Raw genomic sequence first — 23,204 nt, forward strand, 5'->3', positions numbered from 1 at the left:
TGTAGGTCTCTGGTTCATGTGGCCCTTTCTGTCTCTTGGGCTCTTAGTTGTCGTGTGACCTTGGTGTTCTTCATTCTCCTTTGCTCCAGGTGGGTTGAGACCAATTCATGCATCTTAGATGGCCGCTTGTTAGCATTTAAGACCCCAGACACCACATTTCAAAGTGGGATGCAGAATGTTTTCATAATAGAATTATTTTGCCAATTGACTTAGAAGTCCCCTTAAACCATGGTCCCCAAACCCCCGCCCTTGCTCCGCTGACCTTTGAAGCATTCATTTTATCTCGGAAACTTCTTTGCTCTTGATCCAGTCCAGTCCAGTCGAGCTGACCTTCCATGTATTGAGTGTTGTCCTTCCCTTCACCTAAAGCAGTTCTTATCTACTAATTAATCAATAAAAAACCCTCTCCCTCCCTCCCTCCCTCCCTCCCTCGTAACCACAAAAGTATGTGTTCTTCTCAGTTTTTACTATTTCTCAAGATTTTATAATAGTGGTCTTATACAATATTTGTCCTTTTGCCTCTGAATAATTTCGCTCAGCATAATGCCTTCCAGGTTCCTCCATGTTATGAAATGTTTCAGAGATTCGTCACTGTTCTTTATTGATGCGTAGTATTCCATTGTGTGAATATACCACAATTTATTTACCCATTCATCCGTTGATGGACACCTTGGTTGCTTCCAGCTTTTTGCTATTGTAAACAGAGCTGCAATAAACATGGGTGTGCATATATCTGTTTGTGTGAAGGCTCTTGTTTCTCTAGGGTATATTCCGAGGAGTGGGATTTCTGGGTTGTACGGTAGTTCTATTTCTAACTGTTTAAGATAACGCCAGATAGATTTCCAAAGTGGTTGTACCATTTTACATTCCCACCAGCAGTGTATAAGAGTTCCAATCTCTCTGCAGCCTCTCCAACATTTATTATTTTGTGTTTTTTGGATTAATGCCAGCCTTGTTGGAGTGAGATGGAATCTCATCATAGTTTTAATTTGCATTTCTCTAATGGCTAATGATTGAGAGCACTTTCTCATGTATCTGTTAGCTGCCTGAATATCTTCTTTAGTGAAGTGTGTGTTCATATCCTTTGCCCACTTCTTGATTGGGTTGTTTGTCTTTTTGTGGTTGAGTTTTGACAGAATCATGCAGATTTTAGAGATCAGGCGCTGGTCAGAGATGTCATAGCTGAAAATTCTTTCCCAGTCTGTAGGTGGTCTTTTTACTCTTTTGGTGAAGTCTTTTTAAAAAAAAAAAAAATTTTTTTTTTTTTTTTAGATGAGCATAGGTGTTTGATTTTTAGGAGCTCCCAGTTATCGGGTTTCTCTTTGTCATTTTTGGTAATGTTTTGTATTCTGTTTATGCCTTGTATTAGGGCTCCTAGGGTTGTCCCTATTTTTTCTTCCATGATCTTTATCGTTTTAGTCTTTATGTTTAGGTCTTTGATCCACTTGGAGTTAGTTTTTGTGCATGGTGTGAGGTATGGGTCCTGTTTCATTTTTTTGCAAATGGATATCCAGTTATGCCAACACCATTTGTTAAAAAGACTATCTTTTCCCCAATTAACTGACACTGGTCCTTTGTCAAATATCAGCTGCTCATACGTGGATGGATTTATATCTGGGTTCTCAATTCTGTTCCATTGGTCTATGTGCCTGTTGTTGTACCAGTACCAGGCTGTTTTGACTATTGTGGCTGTATAATAGCTTCTGAAATCAGGTAGAGTGAGGCCTCCCACTTTCTTCTTCTTTTTCAGTAATGCTTTGCTTATCCGAGGCTTCTTTCCCTTCCATATGAAATTGGTGATTTGTTTCTCTATCACCTTAAAAAATGACATTGGAATTTGGATTGGAAGTGCGTTATATGTATAGATGGCTTTTGGTAGAATAGACATTTTTACTATGTTAAGTCTTTCTATCCATGAGCAAGGTATGTTTTTCCACTTAAGTATGTCCTTTTGAATTTCTTGTAGTAGAGCTTTGTAGGTTTCTTTGTATAGGTCTTTTACTTCCTTGGTAAGATTTATTCCTAAGTATTTTATCTTTTTGGGGGCTACTGTGAATGGTATTGATTTGGTTATTTCCTCTTCGGTGTTCTTTTTGTTGATGTAGAGGAATCCAAGTGATTTTTATACGTTTATTTTATAACCTGAAACTCTGCCAAACTCTTCTATTAGTTTCGGTAGTTTTCTGGAGGATTCCTTAGGGTTTTCTGTGTATAAGATCATGTCATCTGCAAACAGAGATAATTTTACTTCCTCCTTGCCAATCCGGATACGCTTTATTTGTTTGTCTAGCCTAATTGCCCTGGCTAGGACTTCTAGCACGATGTTGAGTAAGAGCGGTGATAAAGGGCATCCTTGTCTGGTTCCCATTCTCAAGGTAAATGCTTTCAGGTTCTCCCCATTTAGAGTGATATTGGCTGTTGGCTTTGCATAGATGCCCTTTATTATGTTGAGGAATTTTCCTTCAATTCCTATTTTGGTGAGAGTTTTTATCATAAATGGGTGTTGGACTTTGTCAAATGCCTTTTCTGCATCAATTGATAAGATCATGTGGTTTTTGTCTTTTGTTTTATTTATGTGATGGATTACATTAATGGTTTTTCTGATATTAAACCAGCCTTGCATGCCTGGTATAAATCCCACTTGATCGTGGTGAATTATGTTTTTGATATGTTGTTGAATTCTATTGGCTAGAATTTTGTTGAGGATTTTTGCATCTATGTTCATGAGGGATGTAGGTCTGTAATTTTCTTTTTTTGTAATGTCTTTACCTGGTTTTGGTATCAGGGAGATGGTGGCTTCATAGAATGAGTTGGGTAGTGTTCCGTCATTTTCTATGCTTTGAAATAGCTTCAGTAGTAGTGGTGTTAACTCTTCTCTGAAAGTTTGGTAGAACTCTGCAGTGAAGCCGTCCGGGCCAGGGCTTTTTTTTGTTGGGAGTTTTTTGATTACCGTTTCAATCTCTTTTTTTGTTATGGGTCTATTTAGTTGTTCTACTTCTGAATGTGTTAGTTTAGGTAGGTAGTGTTTTTCCAGGAATTCATCCATTTCTTCCAGGTTTGCAAATTTGTTAGAGTACAATTTTTCGTAATAATCTGATATGATTCTTTTAATTTCAGTTGGTTCTGTTGTGATGTGGTCCTTCTCGTTTCTTATTTGGGTTATTTGTTTCCTTTCCTGTATTTCTTTAGTCAGTCTAGCCAATGGTTTATCAATTTTGTTAATTTTTTCAAAGAACCAGCTTTTGGCTTTGTTAATTCTTTCAATTGTTTTTCTGTTCTCTAATTCATTTAGTTCAGCTCTAATTTTTATTATTTGTTTTCTTCTGGTGTCTGATGGATTCTTTTGTTGCTCACTTTCTATTTGTTCAAGTTGTAGGGACAGTTCTCTGATTTTGGCCTCTCAAAATTTTTTTGTGATTTCTTCCAATGCTTTTATTCTTAGAATGTACCTCTTTATCCCAAGATCAGCTACACATTTACCTGTATTTTCTCCAAGATTTGTATAGTTTCACTTTTCATTTAAATTAAATCCATCTGGAATTCATTTTAAAATGCAGTGTCAGTTTAGGTGCTAACTACATAATTATTATTTTTTAACTCATAGTCAATCTATCCTTTCCACATTACTTTGCAGTGTTTTCTAATGAAATTTTGAAGGCAATGAATATTTTGTTAAAGTGAATATATATACATTTTTAAAATCCTACATTTTAAAATATTAGGGTTGCCCAAAATGTATGTGTGTGTGTATATGTGTATTATCCAATATCCTGACACTTAACAAAAGTGCCTAACAACTAGAATGTTCTCATCAAATATAGTTGGCAATTATGATGACCAAGTTTCTATTTAAGCCTCCTTGAACCAATTATATAAGAATAACACACCAGGGTCTTAAAAAATTATAAATGTTTTTTCAAAGTTCAAGAACCATCTCCAGAACTTGCAGTTCATTTCTGAATTCAGATCCCAGAGCTCACTGGTTTTCCAAAGCATTGAACTAAACAATTCCAGAAGACACATTTAAAAATAACACGAGGAAGAAAAAAAACATGGTTTTGTGCCATAATGTCTTCAAACATTCAGTTATGGTCTAATGCTGTTTAAAATTCAGTTACATAATTTAGGGAAAAAGTCACTGCTATGTTAAGAAAACCCTACTTTAAACTATATGAAAATTTAGCTGATTCTTATGAATATTCATAAGTATTTACTACTTCTTAGTCATTCATTCAAAAATACTTGTTGAGTGTCTATTATGTTCCAGACACTGTTGTAGATATTACTATTACTGGCATTTTTGAAGATAGTTGACAGAGACAGTCTAAACTCATGGATAATCTGAACCCTGTGAAATTCCTACCACAAACCATTGAAATGCACTAAGATGATGTAGATGAGCTAAGGAGACTAACATTTATTAAGTACCTACCTTATGGCAAGTGCACTAATTCTTATCATGTAATCTTAGTATTTTATAGATGGGAAAACTGAGGCTCAGAGAGGTTAAGAACTCCAAGTCATTCAGCTACTAAGTAATTAATGCAAGACTCACACTCTGGCTTATCTGACTCTAAACCAAAAACCAAACCAAACCCTCTGCTGTTAAGTTGATTCTGACTCACAGTGACCCCAGAGGACGGAGTAGAACTGTCCCATAGGGCTTCCAAGGAGCACCTGGTGGATTCGAACTGCCAACCTTTTGGCTAGCAGCTGTAGCTCTTAACCACTATACCACTAGGGTTTCCTCTGACTCTAAAGTCCCTGTTTTTCTCACTACCACAAGTTAGTTGTTTTCCAAATTTCTCTACCTATGTGGTTTTGATATCAGATGCTAACCAAAAGATCAGCAGTTCGAATCCACCAGCCACTCCTTGGAAACCGTATGGGGCAGTTCTGCTCTGTACTATAGGGTTGCTATGAGTCGGGATCCACTCGATAGCAATGGGTTTGGTTTGGTTTTGGTAATGTTTGTTCCAAGAGGAAACAGCAGCAATTCTGGGGATATCCAAATTAAAAACAGACAAAGGAAGCTGTTAGGAAGGAGCCATCCCATAATAAGTAGACCACAAAAATTTGATGCTAGAAACTCTTTTTAGCTGTTTCCAGTTTTCCAGTGTTCTCACTGCAACATATGTAGCCATATAAAACACATGCCATTCTGATGCTTTTGCATTCTAGGTTCTGAATAGCAAAAATTTGAACTTTGATTCTTTTACCCAACTTTAACATCTTTCTGGAGTGATAATTCACAAGTCTACACGACTCTAAAACAACTTTGCTTCAGTATCATGTGAGGTAACACTAGTTAGTGGCCAATGTTAAAGTGTGAAAACCTCATTATTCGTCCATTCATTTATTCTTTCTGTAAATAATTACTGATTGTCTACTCTGTGCCAGGGAATGTTCTAGAGATTACGGCTGTAATGATGCTCAAGACTGATAAGACTGTTGTCCTCAAGGAGTTCACATTCCAGTGCTTGGAAGAGACAGTTAATCAAGTTAAAAAAAAAAAAATTATATATATATATATACATAAATATTTGGGGTTATGATGCATTGCTAAGGAAATAAACTAGACGATACAGACTAACTAGGTGGGAGATGGGAAGCTTGTCATGGAAGGCTCCTGAAGAAGTAATTTGAGCTGAGACCAGAAAAAATGAGACAGAACCAATCATGGGGTAAGGCAGGGAAAGAAATTCCAGGTGAAGGGAACAAGGGCAAAAAACTCTGAAATAGTAAGGAGCTTGCTGCACTGAGGAAACCAGGAGAGAGTAAGGAGGCTGAGGGATGGAGAATGATAGACGATGAGGCTGAAGGGGGGCAGAAGCCTAAGCATGTACAGGTTTACAGGGCTGGAATCATTGTATATCTTAAGTTCAATATGAGCTACAGCGTGCATTAAGCAGGAGATGACACAGTTTGGCTTGTGGAGAATAGACTGTATTAATAACAGTAAATGTAACTAATATTTATTGAGTGCCTACTAGCTACCAGGCACTGTTTAAACACTTTATGTGGCCTAATTAACTTAATCTAGTAATTCTTTAGGTAGGCACCATTATCATCCTGATTTGCTGAGGGCACACAAAATTAGCACTAGCATTTAAGCCATTTGCCCAAGGTCGTAGTTAGTAAGTAGTGGAGCCATGGTATGAATCCATGTAGGCTACCTCCAGAGAGAGCTTCCTCTTAATCACTATGCTATGTGGGTCCTCTAGGAATGGAAGAGTACAATAAGTAAACCCATTTGGAGGCCGCTATCACTCACTGTAGATGTGAACGATGAAAGTGGTTTGACTAGGGTGGTAATAGTGGAAATAAATGGATTCGAGATATATTTTGGAAAAATAATTGAAAGGATTTGGTTATGGTAATGAAAATTACTAGGAATCAAGGCTGACTCTTAGGGTTTTGCATAAACAACTGGGTATATGGTGGTCATTTCTGAGATGGGAAAAAATGTGTTTATAAGTGTGTAGGGACTGAATGCAAAAATTCTGGTTCTGATACGTTGAATCTGAGGCACCAATTGAGGATGCCATTGGAGATATCAAGTAGGCAGTTGTATACGCCAGCCTGAAGCTCAGGGGAGAGATGGGGGTAGGGAGGCATCGTCACCCCGTAAGTAAGGGATTTAAAGACATAGGCCTAGATGTGAGGAAGGCAGGAAATAAAGAGCTGAGAACTGAGACCTGAGACACTGTGACATTCTGAGAACAGGCCAAGGAAGGTGACTGAGAAGCGAGCTGAGAGGCAGGGGGAATGCTAAGAGAGGTGGGAGTAACAGAAGACTGGGGCTTGTTCAATGGTGCAGAGTGTTGCCTAGAGGTCAAGAAAGAAGGCAGACAGGGGAATGTGAGCTTTGGCAACTCGGTCATTTGCACTTCAGAGGAATTTTGTAAAGTTTTGCTCTGAAGGGGAGAAGATATATGAGGTGGCAGGTGCGAGGGGATGAGAGAGGTCAAGAGAAAGCTTTTAAAAAAATATTTTTTTTAAGATGTGTCTACTGCAATCTACGTGTATGCTAAAGTGAATGCTCTGGGAAAAGGAATTCACCCGGAGCACCTCACAAAAAGGCAGCCTCCATCTACACAAATGAGGCAGAGAGTGATTATTTAGTCAATGTCTCCCTTGTTTCTTGGAGACAAAATAATCGTTTCACATGTAAACATTCCTAGGATTTCTGAGCTATTTTGGAGCCTCAAATGCTCCCATAAAAGTCATTCTGGTAAAGCCCTCCGCAGTTGAGGAGGAAGTGAAGTGTGAAGTGAGGTGAGTCGCTGTTTTTCACAAGGCTCAGTGGTCTTTTGGAAACAAGAGCCTGCTGTTTGGTTTTCTACCAGTCTTCAAGTTGCATGATTTGTGTTCACAGCCAAAAGGAAAGGGATTTGGAGAGGAAACTATCTTGGCCCAAATATTTAATGTAGTATGAGTAACAAATCTATTGAAGAGTTTTGGTGAGGAAGGAGATGAGCTGGAATTAGGAAGCTGGGGCGGCCCCATCATTGCCAGAAGCCAAGTAAGGTGTGGTAAATGGGGAGGTAGGTTCTTTTGTCAGACAGGCTTTTATTTCCCTTGCCCTTTCTTTCCAAATCAGGCTTGTTACAAATCTTTCTGACCTTCCCTCTCCCGAGTAACATGGGTTTATTTGGAATTTCTAGACCATGTCTTTTGAACTGCCCCTCCCCCTCCTTTTTTTTTTTTTTTAATAAAGTTCTTTGTCAGGATAAGATGGGGGAGAAGGTGAAGAAGAAGTAGAAGTGGAAGAAGGGAGGAGATGGAAGGAGGGAAAGGAAAGAAAAAAGAGAGAGACCAAGAAGCTATCTCTAAACCTCTTAAAAGCCTTAAGACAAGGAGGTTTCATACCACTCTAAAGACACAGAGACTACAGTAAGCTGTCTTGTAGCAATGTAAATATTTTTTGTCTCCCTTCTATTTTTTCTCACATTGAGAATCTGAAGATAGTGACAGTCAAAATGGAGCAACAGATAAAAATGGAAGAAAATTAAGGGGAAAAAAATCAATGCTCACAATATAGTTTATGCAATTGTTACATTTAGGTATTTTTCTATTAAAAAAAATAGTAGTTTTAGACAATATATTGAGTGTTGCTATGACGCTGAACGAAAAGCCATGGTGGCACAATGGTTAAGCTCTTGGCTGCTAACAGAAAGGTTGGCGGTTGGAAACCACCAGTGGCTCCATGGGAAAAAAGAGCTGGCGATCTGCTCCCATAAAGATTATAGCCTAGGAAACTTTATGTGGCAGTTCTACTCTGTCCTATGGGGTCGCTTTGAGATGAAACCAACTCGATGGCACACAACAACAACATGATGCTGAAGGTTTCAGCGAAGCTTCCAGACTAAGATGGACTAGGAAGAAAGGCCTAGTGATCTGCTTCTGAAAAACAGTCAGTGAAAGCCCTATGGATTACAACAGTCTGATCTGCAACTGATCATGGGGATGGCACAGGGCTGGGCGGCATTTCGTTCTATGTCCACAGCATCATCATGAGTTGGGGGCTGACTTGACAGCCACTAACAACAATCGCGGTATTTACTTCCTTTTAAAAAAAAGGAACAAAGAAAGGAAAGAAAAAGAAGAAATGTGCTCATAAATTAGTCTAATGACATTCATAAAATAAAGTTGTGCATTTTGGAAGCTAGCCTTATAGACAAAATGTCCATCCACAGGACAGTGGCTAAAGAAGTGATGGCCCTCCACTACAATGAACAAAGGGGACCTCTCTGTGCTCACAGGGAATACCTGGAATACACACTCCTTGAGGGCAGGCACTGGGTCAGTACAGTTCACTGCCCCGTCCCTGCTCCTAGAACAGTACCTTGCACACAACAGACTTTCCACAGAGACTTATCTAACCAATGAATGGGCAGGATCACAGGTCAATATAACATGACCTCACTTTGGTAAAAAGCAAAACAAAGCAAATCCTATAAATGTGATAACATCCACTCTAACATACATGTTTGCACACCTTATAATGAGCTTGTATTTAATTTTTTAAAATATTTATTTCTTATTTATTGTGATTTAAGTGGAAGTTTAAAAATCAAGTCAGTCTCTCATACAAAAACTTATATATACCTTGCTATGTACTCCTAGCTGCTCTCCGCCTAATGAGACAGCACAATCCTCTTCTCCACCCTGTATTCCACTCAACCAGCTCCTGTCCCCCTCAGCCTTCTCATCTCGCCTCCAGACAGGAGCTACCCACACAGTCTCATGTGTCTACTTGAGCCTAGAAGCTCATTCCTCAACAGTATCATTTTCTGTCTTATAGTCCAGTCCAATACCTGTCTGAAGAGTTGGCTTTGGGAATGGTTCCAGTCTTGGGCTAACAAAGGGTCCGGGAACCGTGACCTCTGGGGTCCCTCCAGTCTCAGTCAGACCATTAAGTCTGGTCTTCTTACGAGATTTTGAGGTCTGCATCCCACTGTTCTGCTCCATCAGGGATCCTCTATTGTGTTCCCTGTCACAGAGCAGTCATCGGTGGTAGCTGGGCACCATCTTGTTCTCTGGTTTACGTGGCCCTTTCTGTCTCTTGGGCTCATTATTACCTTGTGTCTTTCGTGTTCTTTATCCTCCTTTGCTCCAGGTGGGTTGAGACCAATTGATGCATCTTAGATAGCCGCTTGCTAGTGTTTAAGACCCCAGAGGGCACTCACCAAAGTGGGATGCAGAATGTTTTCTTAATACATTTTGTTATGCCAATTGACCAGACATCCCCTGAAACCATGGTCCCCAGACCCTTGTCCCTGCTACTCTGGCCTTCAAAGCATTTGGTTGTATATTTACTTCTTTGGAACTGAAAATAAAAAATACAATAATTAGTATTAAACAAAAAAAATCCCAAACACCCCAGAATAAATAGAAGGTAGCTTAGGGTTTACCCACTCATAAAAAACTCATTGCCATCGAGTCGATTCTGACTCATAGCAACCCTATAGAACAGAATAGAGCTGCCCCATACCGTTTCCAAGGAGCAGCTGGTAGATTTGAACTACTGACCTTTTGGTTAGCAGCCCTAGCTCTTAACCACTACACCACCAGGGCCTACCAGGTCTCAGTAATTCTGAGTATTAGACCAGTAACTAACAGGGACCCTGTCTTCACAGGCACCTACTCAAAAGAACAGAGAATAAAACTTTGAGCCAGAGGAGCTCAAAGAAAACCCATACTGAGCAGGTAACTGTTGGTACAGGATGTGGGATGGGGGTTAGTGCTGCATGATCTCATATGGTAAGCACTGGTGTGCACTTGGAAGCTTGGTTTGGGTTCCCCCAAACAAGTGAGCAGCCTGAAAAAACAGGCCTCCTTTGGGAGCCCAAAGAGTGTAACACTAGGCAGTGGATGCTTTGGGGCATGATGACCTCAGGAGTCTCTGCTCTGGTAGAGGGCTGGATTGTGTCCAGGGCAAGAGACAGCGAAGCTAAGCAATAGGGGAGGTTTGAGCAGTAACTGGGCCCAGGAGTAAATCACCTTAGAATACAAGCACGCCCAGTCATCTTGTACACTTTGAAGTACACAGAGTCTCTACTGGGTCATCGAGAAGAAACTGGGGTTTTCTGAGTAAAAGCCACCATTTGGTGGGGGAAAGGTGACTAGAGTTAAGTCAGAGTCCTGGGAAACATGGGTATGTGGCTTTGTGCTAAATACCTTTGTGACCAAAAGCTGGCTGTTGGCTTTCCTCCTGGCTTAGGTGACTGGGAACCAACAATTAGGAAGACAGCACTTCTCACTGTTCCCCAAATATGCCCTGCACTTTCAAGGCTTACGCTTGTACGTATATTGATCTCTCTGGCTACCATGTCATTCTTTGCTTCTCAAGCTTCTACATAGCCTTCGAAACCTTGCTGAAGTGCCAACTCCTGAGTGGGGCATTCTGGTTTTCCCACTGAGAACTCTCTTGTAGCTACCCAGAGCACTGGGGCCATGGTTCTATTATGGAACTTAGTCTTTTGGACCTTTATACATACTGAACTCTTCAGAACAGGAATGTCTCATTCATTTAATAAACCCACATTGAATACTGGATAATACAAGTGATCGCCACTGAGCTGAATCAACTCGACAGCAATGGGTTTAGTTTTTTTTTTTTGTTTACTATTTTATCCTAGTTGATTTATTTCCCCAACTACTAGAAAATGTCTCGTACTAAATATATTTCATTAAAAAAATGAAGATGCTTCAACCATCTGTTCTTATAATTATGTCTTCCACCAAATCCCAACAAATACTTACTAAGCCATTGCTATGTGCCAGGCATAGTGCAAGGAAATGTACTGTCCCTACCTTCATGGAACTTATAGTCTACTGGGATGTCAGGTAAATAAATAATTTTAAACAATTCCCTAAGAGAAGCATAAAGAAAGAATCCTAACCTGGACTTTGTTACAGCGGCCACAGGAAGCTAATATGATGTTGTGAGGACTGTTGTTGTTGCTGCTGTTATTTGCTGTCAAGGTGATTCCATCTCATGGGGACCCCATGTATTCAGGGTAGAACTGCTCCATAGGGTTTTCAAGGATGTGACTTTTTGGAAGCAGATATCAGGCCCGTCTTCTTCAACTAGTAGTCAAGTGACTAGCTTTCTCCCTCAGGCCAATTAAGCTTTTTAAAATAATTGTTTATACTCTATTTGCCACTCCTACAATTTTCTGCAACCGCTTCTGCCTAAGAGCATTGATACCTAACGGTCTGATTATTGAGCACTTTTCAGCGCACAGCTTGCTTAAATCTTGCTGTCATATCTGAAAGTGTTGGCCACTTTCTTCTCAAAACGTTCTCCTCCTCTGGGATTGGACACTCCATTCATTCGTGGCTCTTCCCTCTCTTAAGACGCTTCTCAAGTGCCTTGGTTTCCTTTCTCCCTTACTCCTTAGTCCTCTAATCTTTCACTATGCACTCTCTTCTACTGAAATTATCAACTCCCTTGACTTCAGCTGCCACCATCTCTGACTCCTCTTCAGAGCTCCAGGTCTTAGTCTCAAATCCAGCAAAACCTCAACTGAATTCCAAGAAGCCCTCTTGGCACAGTGGTTAAAGCACTTAGCTGCTAACTAAGAGGTTGGTGCTTTTAACCCACCTGCTGCTCCACGGCAGCAAGATGTGGCAGCCTACTTCTGTAAAGATGTACAGCCCTGGAAACTCTATGGGGCAGTTCGACTCTCCTATGAGTGGAAATTAACTCCATGACAGCTGTTTTTTTTTTTTTTTTTTTAACTCATTAACTCAGCGTCCTTCCCCCCAACCCTGCTACTCCATTTATATTCACTCAGTGGGATAAAAAAAAAAATTTTTTTTTTTTTTTTTCCCACTGAGTGGATATGTAGGCATAATTCTTTCCTTCCCCTTTCACTTAAAACCGACAACTAAGATCCATCTAGTCTACCTCCCAAAGGCCTCCCACCTCTCATTTTATCAGTTTTCACCTGACTGCTGCAAAGGTCTTCAAACAAGGCAGGCTCCTCACTTCTACTTCCTGCCTCCTCTGATCCACTGTTCAACACACAATCAGAAAGATCTTTCTAAATTATAAATCTGGTTACGTCTCTTCCCTGCCCAAAACCCTTCATTAACCCTGCAAAATCTTTAGGAATTTCAAAATGGCATCCCAAGAACCATATTCAGCTACTTATGTGTGTTCTTGGCCTACGTGTTGGCTAAAAAGCAGAATTTTTAAAATGTTGAATACTATTAGAAGGGCACACACTGGACAGTCCTATAGTCCCCTCTCCTGTCTTCTCTCCAGTCAGCCTCACTCTTTACATTACTGGTCTAGTCCCTGTATGGACCCTTCAGGTCATGGATCAAGTTCTTAGCGTGGCTTACAAAGCCTTTTATGATATGGCCCTGCTGCCTTTCTAATCTCATTTCAAGCTTTTATCTTAGGTCTGCTGCTGCCAAAGCTCATGTTTTTCTACTACACAGTCTATTTAATGTTACTTTTTGAATCCTTAGGCTTATGAAATATGAGATACCCACTGCTGATGTCAAATACAGCAACAAACACAACTTACAAGGAAGGAGTGTTTGGGGGTGCATGTGGGTGAAAGGGACAGGGACACAAAACAACTGTAAGTCATGTAGGTGTGGGGGAGTCACATTCAAAGATATGTTAATTTATTTTGGTGCCAGGTTAAGGCAGTAAAATAATTGAATTTCCCAATCCCTGTGTTTTACTCATCTTTGCAGCCTTGGCCCAATCCCTGATCCTTAGCAAGCACTTAATAAATACTTACTGGATGAGTACATCTTTGTGGAAGTTTATAAAAAGTGTAATGCTCTGTTCATCCCAGGCCTCAGTTTCTCCTCTTTCTGTATACCCACTGTCCTAAAGTCACCCTAATTCCAAAGAAAGAAAATACAAAAGAATAAGCAGTGTGTCTACAGATAGTAAATCTAGAGGGAAGATAATGTGGGAAAAGGAAGGAAATGCTTTCTCCTCCCTCTCAGTTTTCTGCCATTTCAACACAAGTTAAATCCATTAAGTAGATAAAAATAATATTATTGCTCTATCTAATGACGTGGGACTTAAAAATACAGAGTCGGAAGCTGTAATTTCCAGGGGAGGTAGAAACATTTCCCTTGCCCCATGGTCACTGGTTTAAAGAGCTTGGCTGGAAACTACTTTCTGTCATGTTTGATCCTTGTTCACCTTGCAATGTCTCTTTGTATATACCCTCAAACTCCTCACAAAGAACACCCAGAGACACAGACTACATACAAGTGGTTAGCCTCAGACTTCAGTAAAGGAAGGCCTGTAAAAATCAAACCCTCTCATGATTTACGGTAGGACCAAGGCATGTTTCCCTGAGGCTTCTAAGGTACACAGACATGCTACTCTGAAATTGGGAAACACTGTCATAAAGATACACATATATTAGAACCAAAAAGACTTTCACGTTAAGTACCATAATTTGCCTTCAGACACGGTCCAATTCCACCATGATTACCCTTCAAATTCCCTACTGCTGATGATTTTTTATTAAATGGCAAAAAATTTCACTCGTCTTTCTAATTGTTTTCGCCACCGTCTTAGGGAAATACTGCATACATACCCTTTGTTTGTAATCTATTTCATTAGGTAAGTATTTCTGGAGGCAGCTAAGCAGTTGAAATACACTATTATGTAACTGTGCCTAGGTCCCCTGCTCATTAAAACGATACTGAAGTTTTAGGGTCTTTTTTTTTTTTTCTTCACAGCAGGTTGGCAGTCATCCAATTATAGCATAATTCGGTATTGCAGCTCAGTTCACTTTCAGCAGTTCATCTCAATTCTAATCATTATGTTCAAAGGCTTACTCCATCCAGATGCCAAGTTTCTGCAACTGGACAAAAGCATACCAGAAATATTTCTGTTTGGCAAGGCCTGGCAAATTTTTAAAGGCATTGTCATGCTATGGCAGGGCACTAGTCAGGTTATAATTTGCTTTAATTGTTCTTCCCACAAACAGCAACAATGATTACTTTCAGGTCACTGCATTCAAAGAATTTCTTCCCAGCCACTGAGAAACCCAAAATCCTTTCTGCAAACACCTTACTCAGGGTTAAACTGCAAAGAATCCCAGATTCTAACCATTTTGTTTGTTGATCTGGTACATGTTTCTTACTAAGGCAAGTCACAAAACCCGCTCATGTATCTATCTGTGTGTGCACATTAGAAACATGGCAATAACTTAGAGAAATTACTGGTCTCCCATAAAGCCATCAGTGTCCATATGCATAATTTGTTCCACCTGCCATGTTTACAAGGCACCCCAAGGAGAACTAGCTTGAAACCCAGCAATCCATCTGCCTCCCAGTTCTAAGGGGTAATTATTGCCTCAACTAAGCAAAGAGAGAAGCACAGCATGTTTTAACCACACCAGGTGACTGATACATGTACCTGACACGTCACCCAGGTCATCAGCTTTTTAATATTGTTGGAGAATGACAACAAACACAGTTCACTAACAACAAAAAAAAGGTGGGGGGAGGGACGAACAGAGGCCTAGGTTCAATGAGCCACACCCAGAACACAAATCCTAAATACTGTAGGGGCTTTACTACTTCTCTTGGGAATGTTAAGAACACGAAACAAGGAAAACATGGTGATTTTATGCCAAAACATTGGTGATTACAAACCAAACCAAAAAAAAAAAAAAGCCTGATTTAAAAAACAAAAAAAGAGGGGACAGAAGTGTTTTGTTTTTCTTAAATAACTTATTAATTGTACTTCCTTATGTATTCGTTAAGCATTTTTAAAATAAAGCACTAATTAACATTTACTAAGAATATGCAATGTTTTACTTGCTATGCACACAAAATAGAACCTGGCCTCCAATAAAATATAAACTTAATTATCTCCAAGTAAGGCCACTGAGACTAAGGCTGAATATCGACTGTAAGGGATAGACTGTTTTAACACCAGAATGTCCAAGACACACACGTGCTGATGAAATGCACTGAACACATGCATATCTTCAAAGAAATTCTGCTTCTAAGAAGCTATTAAAAGAGCTCTTTGGGGGACATACCCCAAATGAATTGCAAAAGGTCACAGACAACTCCTTCCCTCTGAAATGAGATAGACATAACATGCAAATTAGCATATAGAATATCAAGTCATTAAGCATCCCTTGCCAAATGGGAGGGGCTGAGGGAAGGAGGAAAAGGGAAGAATAGGTAAAAATAGACACATCACTTTGAAAATTGTTCCCAGACTTTTAAATTTCACAGATTTGCAAAATTAAAGAAAAAACACGGGGTGAGGGTGAAGGAAATGTCAGCATGGAATTGTCGAAGTACGACTATCATCCACTGTCATAATTTTTTTTTATAATAAACGATAGGAAAGACAATCTCTCAAAATAAAGGCCAATCCTTTAAATCTAATAAATTTAACTTTATGTAAACTCACTGCATTATCCTTCTTTTAAAAAAGAATACCTTAGTACATTGCTCTTTACAATTAATGTCTTTGGTACAGATTTGGTGAAAGAGTTCTGTAGACTTGCAAAGATAATTTTCAAATTTAGACTTTATACATGTATGTATGTGTATATATATATACATACACACGTGTGTGTGTATAAAACCAAAAGCAAACCCACTGCCATTGAGTTGATTCTGCCTCATAGCGGCCCTACAGGACAGAGTCAAACTGCAAGGCTGTAAATCTTCACTGAAGCATTCTGCCACATCTTTCTCCCTTGGCTCGTAGGTTTGAACTGCTGACCTTTTGGTTAGCAGCTGAGTGCTTTAACCACTGTGCCAACAGGGCTCCTATACATGCACACACACAGAGAATTGTGTTTGAGTAACATCTTCCTCCAGAATTTCATGACCAGGTGGTAAGAATCCTTCTACCTGTGCCTGCCCCCTTTCACATTAGTGAATGTGATGATTTATAATGAAGATAAGTTAATATAAAATGATCACTGTCAGATTATAAAGTTATGATGGCAGTGGACACCTCTAAATTAGTTTTGTTCTAGCTGAGGACAGCATTTTTAATGTTAACATGTTCCTTGTTCTCTGACTGAACTGCTGTGATTAAGCAACGAACACATACTCTGGCCTTAGTGTTAAAGTGGCTGGATTAAAACCAGCTATTCCCCCTGCTGGCTGGACATGTTTTACATCCTCTACTTTATTAATGCTCCCCACAGTACCAAGCCCATCTATTTTCCACCTACAACTGACCTCCTAAAGCATCATTAACATGCCCGCAAAGGCCTTGCTCCTGTCAATCTTAGTCAGCGAAGCCCTCAAAGTCTCCCTGGGGTTTATCAGAGCTCTGTAGGAAGGGAAAGCCAGGAAGGGAAGGGAACAGGACCCAAACCGTGGCAAATCACCAACACAGGAAGCTGTGAGAGAGAATAAGGCCCAGGGATGGAGGGAACCCTATCTGGAGAGAGGATGCAAAGCTACAAATTGAAAGGGAGGTTTATTGAGACCCATAATTATAAGCTTCTGCCACTCAATTCTCAGCTAGTTAATGGCAGAAAAATCAATATCTACTTTCGATTTTCATGTAGAGCATTATGGCCTTAGTGGGAGACAGGCCTCCTGGGAAGGAGGGATGATGCAGGAAATGGATCTTGCAGAGAATGAGTCATGAACAAAATTAATATTTTATTGGTTTGTCCTTATATTTTCTAAAATACATTTGACATCTTTCTCTTATTTTGTTTGGATCAAATTTTCCTTTTTTGTGAAAACACTACTCACCCTGAAGTCAGTCACAGAGAATCAATATATGTGAAAGGAATTATCAGGAATAAATGTGGCACTGAGTTAGGTAAACACAGCCGTGTCAGTTTGAAAAAATGTCCCCAGAGTTCAGGTACACTCAACCAGAGTGAGCCCTAAACTCCAAAAGAGAGTTAAAGTAAGCAGCATTACATTCTGCAAATATAACTCTAAGTTCTAGGAATCTTAACTGCTCCCGCTTGTCATTTTTTCTTCTTCCTGGCAAAGTATCAAGCAAACCGTCAGTGGGTTTCCATTTTAAACTAGATTTACATAATTCAAATGGCAAGAAGTAAGTCTTAACATTTTTTTTTTCTTCAGAATCAAACAGGGAATTGGATGCTTTATAGAGGGAAACAAAAAAAAGGCATCAGTATTTCTAATATATAATTTATGCATGGAACGAACTATTCTGTGAATGTAATAAATCCAAAACTACACTTAGAAAACCCATGAAAACTGTAGTTAGTAGCACTAAATGTAATGCAATGTTACATCCTGTTAAATTAGGGCATTAATATAACATCTTGATTCACATGTCCCTTCTCAAAAATGTTTCAAATTATATTTTCCCTAAATAAGTTCTAAAAAATTACCCACTGTGACACATTCTTCACTAATCCTAAAACAGTTATTCCTTTCAATTTTATCCAAATCCCTCATACTTCTTCAAAGAACACAAGTCCCTCTAAGTCATGTGCTTCGGTGAGTATAACAGGTTGTATGAAGTGATAACGGTGACACCCTTTAGGTGCTATGAAGAGAGGTGTGCCCTTACCAAATATGCTCACTATCTTAAGGAAACTTCCTTGATCAGGTGCCAAAAATGACATTCATAGTAGGAATCATCATAGTAGGAATCATCATTTATTAGGGACCTCTATATAGCCAGGCACTGTGCTCTCATTTAACTTCATAGCAACTCTAAAGGTAGACCTTATCATCTCATTTTATGGACATAACAACTGAGGCTTATGGAGATTAAGCAACTTGCCCAAGGTCACAGAGCCTGAAGTGGTAAAAGGACCAAGGATTGCAGCTCAGGCCTGGCAGATTACAAAGCCTGTTCTCTTTCCCTTTAATCTACAAGGCCAGGCCAGCCCTGGGCCTTGGGTGACATCCCTCTTTGATCTTGATTTCATTAAACAGAAGTTGGTTTATCTTTGGGGATTCCATAACCAGAAGTACACAGGTTTAGGGGAATTGTTAGTAGAAAATGCAGTCTAATACATTTTCTAAGTTTAACAAAGAAGCACATTTCTTTTGAGCAGTCATAGAAAGTTAGATTTCAAATTCTAAATTAGAATACATATAAAAATGGGTACAGAAGTCCATTAGGTTGCACCACATAAAACTGCCTTTTTTTTTTTTTTTTTAGGTCAAAATGACCAAAAAGGTGCAAATTCATATGAGTCATCCTAACAGCAGTCCAGGTCCATTCACAAGGTACCTGCGTCATACATGCTTCATGCCTGTGCCTGGCTTCCTGTGGATACTGTACCTGAGCAGAAGCTGTTGCTGCTAATGGTCCTCGCTGAGCGCCCAGAGCTGCTGGGGTTGAACTCTCGGCTCTCCTCCTCAGAGAAGGGAGACTCAGAGGCTGGGGACACTTTGTGCTGTTGCTGGGGCAGGTGGGGCCGAAGAATCAAACGAGGAATTCGACTTCGGGAAATCTCCTTCTCATGATGCTGCACTCTCTGCTCCTTCTCAAAATTGGACATAAAAAAGGAAACAAAAGGAAGACTGTCTCCCCTCTAAATTGCTGCCTACTCCTTCAGGTCTCACTTTCTCAGAAATTTTATCTCTGAACATTGGATCTTCACAAAGACTCAGAGTAGTCCTTCTTATCTCAGGGATTGAAATGAGCTCCAAAACTCTTGAAATGAACTAACCTTTCTAATATATCAGTCTCTCTCTCTCTCACACACACACACACACACAGAATAATTCCACTTTGAAGGACTAGCAGGAAGACTACCTTACTCTCATACAATTCCTGACTCACTTTTCCAACTCTGGTTTTTTCCATCACACTCAAGCTTTTGGCTGTCTCAAAGACTACTATCCATTACTCACAGCACACTCCTGCTCATTACCCGATTTCTTCTAGACTTCCATTTTGCTTTTCCTGAAATAATTGTGACAACTGGCTTTCTCCTTTCTTGTCTCCTCACAAAGTAAAGCCCTATACCTCGAACAATTCTTTCCTGACATATCACATAGCCTTATCTTTCAAATCCCTCCCCTTCCAGCCAGGACCTTAATTATTCATTAATATCCTAGTACACAAGGCTTGTTGCCAACAGAAAAGCAAGCAAAAATCCAATACCCGGTAAGATGGCTCCACCTTTTTACATCATGCTTAGCTTTTGTTTTCCTTACAGGACACCCATGAGAAGAGATTTTTCTCTCTTTAAATACATACCATTAAATACACAGGGCCATGCCTTGGTCAAAAAACAAAACATATGCATTAAAACATTTTGGCAATGTCTTCAGTTCATAAAGCACTTTCCCAACCATTACCTCATTTGATCTTCACACCCAATTATAACAGGGATAGGGCATCCATTCCTTTCCCTATTTACAGATGAGGAAACCGAGGCTAAAAGAGGTGAAGATGCTTTAAGAAGGCTGTACATTATCTAGAAGCAGTGCTTTTCAGGGTCACCACCGCCCTGCCTCATTAAAATGAATTCCTAGGAGATCCTTGCCAAAAAAAAAAAAAAAAATTCACTGCTGCTTCCAACCTCTGCAATTGAAAAAAGGCTTCAGATTAGGTAACAAACACCATTTGGAAACATGACCTTCTGCTCATTTCCACGCGTCTTACCAGGAAGGGTCAGTGCCAAATTAAACTCCTCTGGGAGGCCCACACAGTGCAGAAATTGAAGGGAAAGCCCCAGCCTCGGGAACTCCTGAGGTCGCCCAAGCGTACACCCTATCCAGGGGCGGCGGGCCGCACCCATGGTCTGGATTTCTGCCGCACATCAGTCACCCAGCAGGTATCACATGCTAGCCACTCTGCTTGAAACTGCAGACCCTGAACCGATGCTAGTCACTGAGGTGCTGAAGTCCTTATTTCTCAGTCACCATACATCAAATTCCTTTTATTCACATCACACACGGGACATCAACTGACAGCTAGATTTCAAATTCTCAGTGTCAGGAAATGGGATTAACCCTCCAAACTCAATCTTTTTAATCCTTGTGTCAACCCCCAAAATCGTGTTCTCCGGTGCCACCTCCCCATCCCCCTGGAATCATCACCTGAATCAATGCCTAACTTCCTATGGCCCCCGCCACCTCTCTGTCCCCCTCTGCCCCGATCTACACACCGCCCTCCAGCTTTCACCTGGCCGGCCTCTGGCCCGCACTGCCCGCCCCTCTCTCCCCGCCGCCCGCTGGCACGGCCGCCCGCGCCTGCACGACGTGCCCTACTTACCTTGGTCTCTCGGAGGGGCCCCATCGCGCCGCTGCCCGCCGAGTCCTCGCGTCGCCGCTGCCGCCGTCTAGGAGGAGGCACCTGCGTGCACCGGGGCGAGGAGACCCAGCTGAGCCGCCTGGGCTGCGGGCTGCGGCCGCCGCGGGTCCGACGCGCCTCCGCCGTTCGCGCTCGGCTCCGAGGGCGCGCCCGCTGCCCCGCCCCAGCCGGACACGTGGTGCCGCCGCCGCCGCGGTCGCCGCGCCCCGGCGCCTCCCCAGGCTTCCCTCACCTGCGGGCGCCGGGGCAGCTGGTGGGCGTCTCCGCGCGCCCCACCCACCGGGTTTCGCCGCTGGCACCTCCCCACCGCGGCGCGCCCCTCCCTCCCTGTGAGCCTGGGTCCGAATGCGGCAAGCCGAAGCCTTGAGCATCTCCAGCCCGGAGATGTCCCCTCCCCTCTGTTTCTGCACCTGGTACCCAGTTTGTACAGGATGCGTCTCGGAAGGAGGAGCTGAGAAAAGCTGCGACATCACTGACAGCCAAAATGGAGAACGAGGGAAAGTTTCTCCCTCGCGGCCCCTCCTTGCCCCATCGGTTTTAAGTCAAGGTACTGCTCCCCAGAATTACCTCGCCCGAGAGAGACGGGGCAGGTACCCCTTCTCCCGGACCCTGGCCAAGCCAATGCTGCAGGACTGACACAACATCTCGGTCTCGGGATCTCAAAGGCTGCAATTCTTTGCGGATTTGCATCAGAAGGGCCTTCGGTTGGCAGCTCCGCAGGAAAAGCACAGCGAGGCCCCTTCCCTCGGGCTTGGGGAAACCAGGCTGTCAGGAGGAAGAGCCGTTTGCCCGCAGCCACAGCCGGGCGCCAGGGATGCGTCCCAGGCACACTGCTATAGGAAGAACTCTGCACTTGAACTCAGAAAACCGGGTTGAAATCAGCATTCCTTCCACTCCCTTCAAACTGAGTGCCTTTATGCCTACAGTTCTTGGCCTCTCTGAAGTTTAAATTTATCCTCCTTAGATTGAGAAGTAATAATAAAAATACCTACCTCAAAGGGTAGCTGTAAGAATTAGACAACAAATCAGCTGTGTACCCAGCTGACTGAACAGTACTTTCCAAAAGGCAGTTAACCCGGGTCGTCCATTCAGCATTTGCTGATGCCTTTTTTTCTTATATAACCGGTAGAAAAAAAAAACATTTGTGATGCAGACAAGTTTGTTGTGAAAAGCTCAAAAATCTGTCCAAGTGAGGACTTAGATTAGGAGTTATCAACTGGGCTATGAACCTTGATTTATTATACTTGAAATATTTCAAATCTTATGATGAAATTCAACACGTCTAATATCTTAAATGGCCTTTATTCTAAGTAGCAATATGGGCAATGTCAGACAACAGTCTGACTCTTAAACCCCTGTGTCCCACATGAAAGAACTTTGATCCTTGAAAATTGTATTTGGACCTCTACCCTCAACACATGCCCCCCCTCCAAACAGCATTTCCCTCAGTCCTCACCTCTCAAGCCCTCCAGGATGAGACTGGAGACAGTCTGAAGTCAGAATAGTAGTAAAACCAATTGGCCTTCTTCCTATACCCCAGAAGAGGTTTTACTCCATAAATCGTACCGTTTCAATTACTTAGATTCATTAAGCAGTGAGGTTGGGGAAATATTAGGGTTTTCTTTTCGGAAGGTAATTAATTCATACTTTCTTGTATCCAGGTCTTCTCAGATATGGGCCTGAGGAAAGTATGGGATCTAGGATATTTCATATAACCTATTATTTCCAAAATCATGATCCTGGGACATATACTGTAAGATAGAAATGAGCTACTGAGGTCAAAAGATGCTTTTGAGTTCTCTACTGCAAATCGAGAATTGAGTCTGGGTGCCTAATTGCAGAAATACCCTCCCATGAGTCGTCCAAGTCAAAACCTTAGAGTCATTCTGAACTTCTCCCTCTTCCTCACCTCACTCCCCACATGGTATAAACCATCACGTGATCCCCATGCTACCCCATTAATAAAGTCTTGAATCTGATTACTTCTCTCCACTGCCATTATTTTGAATCTAGACCACAACCATCCTGGATTATTGCATAGTTGTCTAGCTAGAGAGTTATCTTGTTTCCAACCTTGCCCCTATTCCTTTCTCTCCAACCCATTTTTTCCACAGAAGCCAAAACAATCTTCTGAAAGGCCGAATCAAGCCATGCTTCCCCACTAAAATCCATTAGTGAGCTCCTGGCTGCCCTCCAGAGAACATTCAAATTCCTCAATGTGGGCTTTTCACAATCTGGCCTTATTCACCTCTCCTATCTCATCTGTTTCCACTCCTCTTCTAAACTACTTCCTCCCCTCCCTGTGTCCCACCCACTGCCAATCTCCTGCTACATACAAATGCATACCCTCAAATGGTAGAACTTTCAGTTCTCTGGAGATTTCATGTTATCTTTTTCCTCCAGGCTATTGCACATGCTAGGCTTTTCCTGCACCCCATCTACCCATCCTCCTCAACTC

The 23,204-nt window shown here is 41.4% G+C and overlaps 1 protein-coding gene across 2 annotated transcripts in view; it reads right to left on the reverse strand.

Moving 5' to 3' along the window:
- Positions 1 to 23,204, reverse strand: part of SYBU (syntabulin) — a 127,652-nt gene that overhangs the window by 63,026 nt on the left and 41,422 nt on the right. The window contains exons 2-3 of one of the 2 annotated variants that reach the window (XM_003408440.4): positions 20,708 to 20,788; positions 18,764 to 18,965 (exon numbers count right to left, since the gene is read on the reverse strand). In XM_003408440.4, the coding sequence (XP_003408488.1) occupies positions 18,764 to 18,965; positions 20,708 to 20,731 (226 nt within the window). In that variant the 5' untranslated portion in view covers positions 20,732 to 20,788. Of the gene's footprint in view, positions 1 to 18,763; positions 18,969 to 20,707; positions 20,789 to 23,204 lie in introns of both variants that reach the window. The other variant, XM_064268006.1, reaches the window with a different exon arrangement.

This window comes from Loxodonta africana, chromosome 14 (assembly GCF_030014295.1).
Source record: "Loxodonta africana isolate mLoxAfr1 chromosome 14, mLoxAfr1.hap2, whole genome shotgun sequence".
Classification (NCBI taxonomy): Eukaryota; Metazoa; Chordata; class Mammalia; order Proboscidea; family Elephantidae; genus Loxodonta; species Loxodonta africana.